Source organism: Pholcus phalangioides, unplaced genomic scaffold, assembly GCF_987345545.1.
Source record: "Pholcus phalangioides strain wild (caught in Gottingen) unplaced genomic scaffold, Ppha-v1.0 ptg000027l_1, whole genome shotgun sequence".
In the NCBI taxonomy this organism is placed as follows: domain Eukaryota; kingdom Metazoa; phylum Arthropoda; class Arachnida; order Araneae; family Pholcidae; genus Pholcus; species Pholcus phalangioides.
In genome coordinates this window covers 2,300,834-2,313,540 of record NW_028301617.1, presented here as the reverse complement: position 1 = coordinate 2,313,540, position 12,707 = coordinate 2,300,834, and the positions used below count along the sequence as shown (strand labels likewise).

At 40.6% G+C, this 12,707-nt stretch overlaps 1 protein-coding gene across 1 annotated transcript in view; it reads left to right on the top strand.

The window, feature by feature from the left end:
* LOC149068049 (uncharacterized) overlaps positions 1-12,707 on the top strand; it is a 40,782-nt gene extending 28,075 nt beyond the window's left edge. Inside the window, exons 2-3 of the mRNA XM_089251639.1 lie at positions 10,448-10,537; positions 11,387-12,707. Of these exons, the coding sequence (XP_089107765.1) occupies positions 10,448-10,537; positions 11,387-12,232 (936 nt within the window). The 3' untranslated portion in view covers positions 12,233-12,707. The remainder of the gene's footprint in view (positions 1-10,447; positions 10,538-11,386) is intronic.

The window sequence follows — 12,707 nt, the reverse complement described above, 5'->3', positions numbered from 1 at the left end:
TAATCGTCCATCTACCTCTGCAAAATGCGGTTTGCGTCACTTTCGCTGATTTAAAGGAACAAAGAACCTGAATTCCATTATTATTATGAACAAACACTAATAGCTAGCTTAGTCACTAAAAATCGACATGATTGGTGTGATTTTAATTTTGTAGCGTCGATACCAGCGTGTGAATTTTTTTTCTTCAAAAAATAGATTAGTTTGACAATTTGCTTCTTTCAACATTGGAATTTTTTAAACTGTTACTTATAGTGGATAATTAACATAATTAATTGCATTATTAGATAATTAACATAATTAATTACAAAGAAATAAATTTTTAACAAATAGACTCATTGTTCAAAGGCGTGCGGGAAGGTAAATTTAACTGAGTCTTTATTTCGATGTAAAACCGAAATAAAGACTCCGTTGAAACGGCTCGTGACGGAATGGGCCATGAGCGATTGATGGCAGCGTTGAAAAATAAAAGAAGGTGTGGGGGTGGGCGTTTAAACTGCCCTCTGGGTGGCAAATGACACGAGCTTAAAACCAACCACTTCTAATAACATTTGAAAAACTGGGGGGTGGATGGAGAAAAGGTTATCAACCACTGCTCTAAACCCAAAAGGGTATCATTGAACGGCTACATTTTCACTAAAATAGTAAAAAGGAATTTTTATTCCTTCGTTGACAAGAAATGTTTGGTTGTTTTTGGAGTTGAAGAGCCATCGGAGGAGCCACCAACGAAGCCATCGTGCCTCATCAAGCCTGCCGTTGTTTGCATAGTTTACACCTGATACGACTGAAATGATACCTTTTTAGGTTCTCAGAGTAGCGGTCATGCATTGAAGCAAATAGGGAACCGCCTTCGCCCTCGCACAATTCAATGTCTAAAGCTTCTTTTCTAAATTGTTTTAAGCCTCGAAATCACTTTCTTGGAGAAAGGAGCTGTCGTGCCCTTTTCTACTCTCTGATGCACAGAGAGTCACATATATTCAACTTTTGTAAACAAAGGCGTATTTTTACGGTTTTGCCGTCTGTGGGCTACATTCATTTTGTTGCCCTCTCTTCTCTCGTCCTAGCTTAGTTTTCTGGATCCACTCAGTCCTCGAATTTGCCGCCCTGTGCTGTAACCACTTTGTCCCCCACCCGCGGCCTGTAAATATGCCTGTGTTCTTAAGTCCTTCTTTTGGTCATTCTCATGCTTGCGTACTCTTTTGGTCAGTCACATGCTTGCTTACTCTTTTGGCCAGTCACATGCTTGCTTACTCTTTTGGCCAGTCACATGCTTGCTTACTCTTTTGGCCACTAACATGCTCTCTAGGTCTCCTTTTGGCCATCCACATGCTTACACTGGTTTGGTCACTCCCATGCTTGCACACTGTTTCAGTCACCCACATGCTTGCACACTGTTTCAGTCACCCACATGCTTGCACACTGTTTCAGTCACCCACATGCTTGCACACTGTTTCAGTCACCCACATGCTTGCACACTGTTTCAGTCACCCACATGCTTGCACACGGTTTTGGTCATTCAAATGCTCGTACACACTCTCTAGGTTACTCTTTCGATCATTAACATGCTCGCTCACTCTCCAAGTCGCGCTTTTGCTCACTCACCTGCTTGCACATTCTTTTGTTTTTTCATATGCTTGCAAAATCTCCTGAGGTCACTCACTGACCTAATCTCTCGCTCTCTGGGCAGAGGCAGATTCGTGATTATAAAAAATTTTCCGCCCTTCTCCCATTATGTACTAATTTTCTTGGCCACTCGTTCCTAAAATATTTTCCGCCCCTCCGGACTTGCACACCCTGTGCTATAGCCCGCTAAGCTTCCCTGTAAATACGCCACTGTTTGTGAAGCTGTGGAAATAATGATCTGCATAGGTCGCCGCAAATTTGAACAAAGGTATGCATAAAACGGATGTAATAGTCTGGAAAAATCACGGCAAAATGAAATACTTAACGGTCTGCAAAAACGACAACAAACAGAAACAAGGATCCGCAAAAACCACGGCAAAAGGAAACACCTAATGGTCTGCAAAAATCACAGCGAACAAGCAGTTGACGAGAAGAGTTCAAGCAAACGCGCAACAGGAACGAAAACTTCTCCACCAATAATCATCATTTAATTAAGAGTTACAGTGTTGCCACACGGTACTTTCCCCCCCCCCCCAACCTCGTAGTTAAATGTCCGAGTTTCACAAATATTTTCCCGTGTTTGCCCCCAAGTAAGTACACAAGACAAAGTAGAGACTCTGGCAGAAATATTGCATGCCTAATCGGTTTTTGGGGAAGTATCTAGACAATTTGATCGCTTTTTATGTTCTCTCTTCGCTTAACCTTTTCGTGCCAGTAGTAAAACCGAAATAAAGAGCCCGTTGAAAAAGGCTCGTGACGGAATGGGCCACATGCTGAGCGATTGATGGCAGCGTTGAAAAATAAAAGAAGGTGGGGGGGGGGCGTTTAAACTGCCCTCTGGGTGGCAAATGACACGAGCGCGTAAAACCAACCACTTCTAATAACATTTGTTTTGAAACTGGCTCTTATTTTATCTTTTTTTTGAGTATGTGAATATGCTGTACGCACGAAACGGCTTGCGTAGGTGGTCGAGTTAGCAAACGTTGATATGCCGAGAGAGCGTATGTGTGTGTGTGTGTATATATATATCTGTACCAAATCACCTTATTTGGAGTCGGCATAATAATCACAAAATAAAACCGAGTTTAGTCGTGATTGTTTTACGTTTTTCTGTGGATGGCTTGTACCATAAAGAAGTAAAAAATTGCCGTGCGTTTTTCTGTCTTTTTCTTTTTTGTGAGCTTCGTGTTGTTCTTTGTTGGTGATGTGGTTTGAGACATTAGGGTCACCATCGACGTACGTCGTTACAAAAAAATTCTTGCATAATATGTCCTTGATTTTTTGACAAATGCAGTGTCCAGATCGAAAGTCGACAGTACTGAACACCAGAGAAACATTTAATGGTTTTGCCGCCTGCAGGCTACGCGAATTTTTCCTGTCCCTTTCCTGCGGTGACCATACGCCCCGTATTTCCCGGGACAGTCCCGGGTTTTTTTTCTATCCGTCTCGACTTTTTGGCAAAATTGTCCCGGTTTTTCCCGTGTTTCACATGACGCCTACTTGGATTTTTTATTCTTTATTGAAGTCACAAAGGTTGAAATTATTTTCCAACTCATCAGTTATATTATGAGAATTACAACTTTAAAGAGTATTAATCTTCCACATTTGTCTTGACGAACGTTTTATTTCGTGGAATCCATTTTAATCCACTGCAATTTGCTGTAATGCTTCTACAGAATCACTTCAGTGACCTCCAAATGTTCCGCCGGGCCGCTTAAGTGCTCTGGAATGGTGCCGCGTGTCACTCAAATGATCCGTGAATGCCGCGGATCACTTGAGTAATCTGGGAATTTGCCGCTGGTAACTTGAGTGATGAACTAAATTGCGGGCCGCTCCAGTGCTTTAAAACTGTGCCTGCCACTTAAGGGGGATCTGTACAGGTACCACGGACCGCTTAAGTGTTCTCTGGAACTGTCCCACGGATCCGCGGGCCATCGATTGAGCATATACAGTCGAATCCCGTTATAAACTCCAGGAGACCAGAGAAATCACTTCGTTGTAGCGAAATTTCGTTATAAAGAAATTCCAGGCATTAGCATTGTTCTTATGTAAGCTTATATAGGGGATTAGAAAAGTGTTCGTTAAAACGAGATTTTCGCTATAACGGTATTCGTTAAAACGGGATTCAACTGTATATATGCATATTACTTAAAGGGTAGGTCGCTGAGTTCTTAGCCTTCAAATTGCATTGAAATTAATGAAAACGTATTATAATAACATATAAAGGTATTTTCTTCCGATATTTTAATTTTTTTTAATGTTTTTGCATCAAAATAATAAATTTTTGTCTTGGGAGGGCAAGGGGGAAAGGATCGCGGCCCCCCTTTCCTGTGTACGTCTCTGATCACAATGTGCGTTGGGAGGTAGGGCACGGAGCTGACGAAATTTTGCTAAAAAGGGGGGAGGAGTAGGGGGAAAGTTAGAACTTTGCGGACTTTTGCTGATGGGGGAGGAGTTAAAATGCCTAAAAATCTGCTGACGTAATACTTGAATGGCCCCAAAGCGACACCAGATCCATTTAGAGAGAAACGCTGTCACTCTCCGCTGTTCATACGAAGTACGAAAGCCTGGATAACTAAGCGGAGATCGAGATGTAGATTCGGAAAGAAAATTCACATTCCTCTGTGGAATGTGAGTGGATGTGTCTTCCCCACAGAGGAATGTGAATTTTCTTTCCGGAACTGCATCTCGATCTCCGCTTGGTTACCCAGGCTTTCGTACTTCGTACCAGATCCATTGTTTCCGATCTTAAATGGTAATTCAGTAAAAGATGATTTCATTGAAAGAGAAATGCAAGACCGCTCACGTATTTAAATGGAATTCCAAAATTCTGACGCTGAACATTTTCGGGTGCGCTCAGTCGGAACTATGTATCTCCAAAACTAGCGAAGACAGCTCAGCTCGACAAACATTTTCCATTAGCTACCACCTACCTTTGCGAAATCGATGGGGGTGGGGGGGTCTCATTACCATTACCTTTGCTGATGAAAACAAAACCAGAAATCACTTAAATGTAATTGTTGATACGCGGGGGGGGGGGGGGGGTAGGCCCCTTTCAAAGAAAGAACTTCCAATTCAAAATATTACAACAACAAAAACAATAACAATGTCTCTAAAATCCGAAATGTACAGTAATTTCAATTTTGTTACATCGATACCTATGTGTATTTCTTATCCAATAAATTGATTATGCATTTATCTTTGAAGTTCAGATTTTAATAGAAATTAATTAACTAATTAATTACGGTTGGTTTTTTTTTTTTTTTTTTTGAATAGGCAACACATTATTAAGGGGGTGTTGGAAAGTAAGTCAAATTGCACTGGGGTTACTGGATACAAAAAAGGTTAACAACAACAACTGGTCCAAATACTGACAAATGACAAATGGGAAAAATTGGAATGTGATAACCAAAGCAATGAAATGCGTGTTGCAATGCATTTTGTGATTAATTGACGTGAATTCACAGATCTCAAATGTCCAGTCAGCTTCGTTCCCATATCAGCCAAGAATGCTTTTGAATATTGATATGTTCCTGCTTTTCAGTAATAATAATCAACCCCAAAAAAGGAGCGATCCTTAATCTCAACGTCCGAGTTCAGAAGATGTCGAAACCACATCTCGGAATGAATTCTAGATCTTTGATAAGCTTGGCAAAAGGAATCCAGTTCAGTTCAACCGACATTGATTCATCAATTTCATAATGCGGGTGGTCGTCTGATACGAAAATCAGCCATAAATGGAACAAGTCATACGAAGTGATTTGCGTTCTCTCATCATCATTCTGTTTGGTATCGGTATCGTTTGTCTTAGACTGACCCAATATAACCGGTAGTAAGTTAGTACATACATACTTCCGGACATCTTGTCAAAGAAGACACCGAGAAAAGTGGAATGATCCATGACCACATGTATATCATTAAACGCCATAAACGAATTAATAACATAACCCCCCCCCCCCCAACACCGTGAAAAATAAAACGCCATTAAAGAAGCAGACGACTTTATATCAAAGGTGGTCTTCATCAAATGAAACTAAACATTTGCGAGAAGCTTTGGTTTTTATGGGTGACCGACTACTTTCCATATTTATTTTCTTTTTCGTTCTTTTATAGTTAGTTCTACGTGTTGTTGTTGTCGTACTAGTTATTTCATCAATAAATAACCTTCGATCTTCGGCCATTAAAACCAGCTGCCGTTTATTCCGGTCTTTTCTTCAAGATCGCCAACAGACGAGAGAGAGCCGCCATTTTTCTGTTCGGATCGTGAGGTCGGGTCACAATGGAGTTCACGTGACCTTCCTTCCTTCCTTCGAGTGAAGATGTTCGGAGTAATATGGCTCGAGTGTCCGACTGTTTGCCTGTTTGCTCACTTCGCGGTATACGATCGTATCCAATGATTGCGGCGATGTTTTTTTTTTTTTTTTGTTCACACTTGATCTGTTTTGATTCGAGGATACTTTCTGTTTCTTTAGGGGTCACTTTCGAGGTGATCTTTCTTATTTCTTGGTCAGAATAAGAGCTTTCGAGGCGTGAAAAAAGGTTAAAAATGTGTGAAATGTTGTGTAGGTGCGTGGAAGAAAAGAAATCTCCTCAAGTGTGTTTGCTGTGGGTGGGTGTTTGCACACGATCTATCCTAGAAAATTTCTCTACTGTTTTATTGGGAAGTTTTTGCCACTTTCGTGTTTAGAAAGTGGAAAATACTCAGTTGAGACGGCTTTGAGACGCCTTATGAAGTTTTGAAGGAGATTGATTTCAAAAAATGTATGAGTTACTTACCCCGACCCGGCGAATGTGACTCGACATACGGGGGTTCCCCGAAGGGAGCATTTATTTTCTCAATCAAAAAAAAAAAAAATTACATGTTAAAAATATATACATTCTATATCACCGGAGCACCATTGGTCCGAGATTAACAATTCACCTTACAAAACTCGGGCAACACCATTAACAACCTGCGAGCAGGAATTTGGTGCTCCCGATTACCACTTTTCAATCTATTTGTTTCTCTCGGGAACGTTTCACTCTGTTCCTAAGTACCTTTGCACTGCCAAGTCCATTATACCAGAAAGAAGGGTTCTTGTTTTTTGGTTTTTAACCAGTGCCGTAATTGGAATGTTAGTGCTTGTGAAGTTTATCTTCTTTCTCTGGCTTTCCCAATATTCGCATTGATATATAAGATGTTGGGTGGTGCCACTATCTTTGTTGCAGAAAATGCACATCGGGGACTTTCCATGAAACCTAGCTTGAGCAATTCCTGTGGCACCATGTTGCGTGAGTAATTGATTTATATAAAAGTCTCCTTGAATTCTTGTGGTGCTAATCTTAGGGAAGATAGCATATGTGACCCTTCCTTTGTTGCTATCATCCCAATATTCTTGCCACTCTTTGAGGATGTCTTTCTTGATAACTTGTGGAATATATGATTTTGTATATTTGTTGTTGATGTCTACTTCATCCTTTTGCGTGACTTGTTTTGCTTTTGTATCAGTATAGTCATTTTTAATGTTTTCGTGGTGTGCTTTAACCCAATGCAGTTTTGTATCAAATTTTTTAAAGATCTTCTGCATTATGAGCACTCTGTTGTTTTTGTAATTTGGATTACCGATTGCACATAAAGTTGATTTTGAATCTGTTATTTGTGGCCCTCAAATATTTTATTTCCAAGGATATATTTTGCCACATTATATATTGCTAATAATTCTGCCAAAAAGACGGTACTATTGTCTGACAATCTGTACATTTTTTCCAATGTTCTTTTGTTTTCATGATAGTACGTGTACGCACAGCCCACTCTGCTTAACATTTTGGAGCCATCTGTATAAAAAGAATGTGTGTTATTGTCCTTAGCATTTTCGTCCCATTCAATCTTGATTCTATTCCATGGTGGAATATTAGAGCAGTCTGGCTCTTGTATTTGAGAGTGCATTATAATTTGTTCTTCAAATTGTGTAGACTCTTTCAATTTACTGATATTATACCATCTTATTCGATTTTTCAGAGTAATGTTGATTGGAGGTATACCTGCTAGTGTGAACAACGCCTCGTACGAAACCGTCGAATAGCATTTCGTTATATCTAACAAAAATTGCCTTTGTATTTGAAGAAGTTTGTTATTATGTGTTGATTTGTCTTCAAACCATACTTCGTAACCATATATTATTTTCTTTTCTATGGCCTCCAAATAAATCTTCTTTAAAACTTCCGGCTTCGTACCCCACGTTGCCCTCGAGTTTCTTTTCAATTCGTGATGTGATGTAGATGTTTTTTCTTTGATATAGTGCAGATGATCACTCCATGTGAAATTCCGGTTCAGTATTACTCCCATGTATTTAAAGCTAGTTTTGTATACAATGGGAAAATTAGCCAATCTGATTGATGGGACGCTTTTAATTTTCCCCCTTTTCTTTACAAATCGAAAACACGCTCTTTTCTTTGTTGAATTTTAGTCCAAAGATGTCAGCCCATTCTTGAGTTTTCATGAGTATATGTCTTGTCTTTTTTGTAAAGTGTTTGGGTACTGCCGCAGAGACCATTATCAAAATATCATCGGCAAAGGCCTGTATGTTGACATCTTTTCCCGGGTTGATTTTTAAAAGTTCGTTGATAGCCAAATTCCACAATGTCGGCCCTAGGACCGACCCCTGAGGCACTCCAGTGTTGTATTTATGTATTTTCCCATTATCATTAACGATAGATCTGTCCGTCAAATAACTGTAGAGAATTCTTTTGATATATGCCGGAATGTCAATCCTTGATATAATGTGTTTAAGAGGAGTTATCTTCAATGCATTGAATGCATTAATTATATCAAGTGATATTAGACAAACGATTCGATCTCGCCTGAAGTTGCTTTTGACTATATCTTTGACATTTTGGAGGGCGTCAATAGCTCCTTTTCCTTTTCGGAACCCATATTGATTCTGCTGAAATATTCCGTTCTTTTGTATATAAAATTCAAACCGGTTACCTATACATTTCTCAAATATCTTGCCGATATCTGTTAAAAGGCAAATAGGCCTAAAATTAAAAACTTTTTCCTGGCCTGTGTTTATCTTTGGGATATAAACAGCTTTTCCTTCTTTCCATAGTTGTGGGAATATTCCTTTCTGCACGATATTGTTAAATAATGAAATAATGAGATCAGGTTTTTTCCTGTATAATAATTTCCATATTGATTTCGTAATGCCGTCTGGACCTGGTGCTGTGTCTTTACCTATATCGTTGAAGATTATATCGATTTCTTGCACTCCGATGGGTTTATACTGTTCAAAGTCTTGTACAGAATCTGTCTGAGGATTTTCATTCTCATCTTCCGTTTGGTTTATGAAGTAATGAGAATTCAGCTCGTCAATAAGATCCTCTATGCTGTCAACGGTTCTTCCCGTAGGTAGCACCGCCTTCTTATATATCCTAGGTAACGGTTTCTTGTTCATCAGTATTCCATATCCTTGAGAATACAGGTTATTTTTGGTTATATTTCCGATGTATTTTTTAAACGAATTATTTTTAGTTTCTTTGATCAGTTTCTTGTATTTGTTGTATTCTGTTTTATAGAGAAGCAGAAGTCGACTTCTTTCTTCCACGTTTTTAATCTTTTGACATCTTCTACGCAGTGCTCGTACTTTACTTCTTTGTATTTGCAATATTTACTGCTCCGCCATGGAGTTTGTTTATTCTTGTTTATTCTTTTTGTTGTAGATGATTGACATGTTTTAATAATTGCTGTATGCATGTTTTGTACGTATTGTTCAAGATCAGCATCATCTCCCACTCCTATATGTTGCTCCCACATATGTTCGATTTTTTTCATGAAGACTTGATTATTAATATTCTTTTGACTGGAGTACTTCGTTATAACTCTTTTTGGAGTCTGTTGTTGGTATTCAAAAAGTATTAGTCTGTGGTCACTGAGCGTACACCTATCGCTGACTTCAAAAAATGTATGAATAAATTGACTGAGGGAAAATACATACAGGACATTGCCGATTTCCTCCAACAAAAGTTGCTAAACGCGGGAAAAAATTATTGATCCTCGCCAAAAAAAAGTGGCCAAACGAGGGGGAGGGGATTTAATTGTGACTAAAATTGTCAATGGGTAGGAAACAAAAGGTTGCTGGAAATATACGATGGATTAAAATACATTTCCACCGAAGTATATATACAGTCGAATCCCGCTATAACGAACGCCAAGAGACCAGAGGAATCACTTCGTTAAACGAAATTTCGTTATAAAGGAATTCCAGGTTACCTATCATTGTTCCTATGTAAACTCATTTGAGGAATTAGAAAAGTGTTCGTTCATACGAGATTTTCGCTATAACGGTATTCGTTAAAACGGGATTCGACTGTATGTGGGCCATGAATACATGAATACAGTACTGTACACTTTAGTCATAATTATCGTAATGTAATTAATTAAAAAACAATAAGAATTATCTTCATCCACGATTTGGGACAGGCAATAAAAAAGAAAATATACATGTCACGTAGTCACATTATGTATAAAGAAACGCGAAGCATTCATCGAGGATTGAACCCGGGCCTTCAGAATGCCAACCTAGCCGTAGAGCAGCAAACACAGAATAAGACCCTAGCAAGAACTAGAGATGTTTTCATCTTTTGAGCGGTTTGTTTTTTTTACCATTTTGGAAATTTTCCCAGGTCCTTTCTCTTTTGTAACCCACAGCCACGTACCTCAAAAAAAAACCGTGGCCAAATCTCTTCTCGTGGTGGATATGCTGTAGTTTCGTTTTGAATGATTTTGGCAATACTTTTTTTTTTTTGCATTTCATGTATTAATTAATGTATTTTATTTTACTTCTCAAAGATGGTGCTGATCATCATCATGAGCGTTACGGAAGCTGACCAGAAATCAGACCGAATACTGAAAGATCCATCGTCGACAACCCGTAATGCCGTGAGTATTTTGTTTGAAAATTTTGTTTCTTATTTTCTTACTTCTTGCGTCTAAATCAATTCGATCGATTCGCTTAAATTTCAATCGTGATGTTAGGGGCCATTCAAGTTTTACGTAAGCAAATTTTTAGCCATTTCTGACCCTCCCCTCCCCCCCCCCCTTGTCAGCAAAATTTCGTCATCAGCTCTGCCCCTCTGAATCCAACTCATATTTTCATAAAGGGTGGTTGATGACGTAAGCATTTTCCAAACCCCCCTCCCCTTCGCCCCTTGTCATCAAAAGTAAGCAAATCGGAAACCCCCTCCATCGAAGATGATGTAATACTTGAACGACCCCTTACGAGATATTTTTCCAAATATTGAAGGAAACAGGCAACTTGAACCTGGCGCATGACAACCTTCGCATCTGCGTAAGTCTGCAACTCGATTCGTGAGGGGTCATTCAAGTATTACATCAGCATCGAGGGGGGAGGGAGAGGGGGTTTCGAATTTACTGACTTTTGATGACGGGGGGGGGGGTTTGAAGGTTGCTTACGTCATCAACCACCCCCTTTTTGAAGATATGATTCTAAGCTGCTGACGAAATTTTGCTGACGGGGGGAGGGGGAAGGTGGGTCAGTGTTTTGCTGACTTTTGCTGACAGGGGGGAGGGGGAGGGATAAAAAATGGCTGAAAATCTGCTTACGTAATACTTGAATGGCCCCTGAGCGACCGCAGAGATGGACAGACTAGATAGATTAGTTGAATGTACTCACAGTGTCGCTCTAATGTTGTGTCAAAGAATATATTAAGATACCTTCAGTATTTGTGATTATAAGGAGGTATATTGGTTCATTTTTTCTTCTCCCAGGGATATTTCTACAGCAGACGAACGCCACACGGTTTCGGCTACAGATTCTCCGACGAAAAAGGAAGCTTACAGGAACGAGAAGAAGAGACGAAACCCGGCGGTTCCAAATCGGGATCCTACAGTTACGTCGACCCTAGTGGCATCTACAGGAAGGTCGAATACATAGCAGACGACCGGGGATTTAGAGCAACCGTAAGGACTAACGAACCAGGGGTGCTCGAAGAGGATCCGGCCAATGTCCGCATTCTAAAGCAGCCCGAAACCAAGCGGGCCAGTCATCACTCCGGTTCTGGTAACGGTTACGAAATGCAGAACAGCTTCAGCGACTTTTCTGTGGTGAACGTCATCCAAGACGAAGATCCCTATGGCTTCTTCTCGAATAATCGCCACGTCGCCGCTGGTATACGGGATCCAGAGGAGTATGGCGCGCAGCACCCACACACAGTTGGTAAACGACCATTCGGCACCGTCGCCGAAGTCTATGGCGAACGGAACGCGAACGGCGTGCAATCGTACAGCGCCAACACGTACTCAAGCAGCGGTTCCACGTCGTATTTCGCATCCGAGGAGATGGACGATCCGACCGGGTCTAGGACGTCGTACTACAGTTCGTCGGGAAAGCACTTCGGTCGGTCGTCTTCGTCGTCTTACCGTGATCGATCGAGATTCTTTGAGAGCGGTTCGGTGGCGTCCACGTCCGGTAGGACGTTTAGACCAGAAGCGGGAACGAAGGCCAGAAGAAAGAGGCAGCGGAACTACGGCAACAGGCTCAACTCCATCGTCAAGATCCACGTGCCTTTCGGTGTCCAGGACAGCCATCTGATACCCGTTTACAGGGACAAATAAGATATTCTCGTGGGGCTCTAACTGTGATGACGGGGCGATAGGTGGTTCCTTGCCAGTACGGCTGATGGACTGTACCTGCAGAGGGGGAATCTTCAAGTGTGACCAAAAACAAACTTCTGTATGCTGTCCAGAGTAGACGGAGCGTTAACCGACTGAATAACTATATAATATGATCCGTTGTGGACATTTCCTGATGTAATTTAAATGTAACGAACGAAACCATTCCTTATTTATGTACAGGATGATCCGAAATAAAGTCGGCAAACACCGAGGAAAGTCTTTTATTTCAGTGGATTTCGGTGACGAGGTTATCGTAGGAGAAATCGAAGGGGGTGAATTTCTTGAACTGGTGAAGCTATAGCGGCACCAAAAAGAAGCCGGTGCACTGAACGTGTGCAATGGTAAAGTGTAGGTGTACTTCACTGTTAAACAGACGAAGCGCCCCACGTGATGAACGTGATAAAGTGGAACCAAC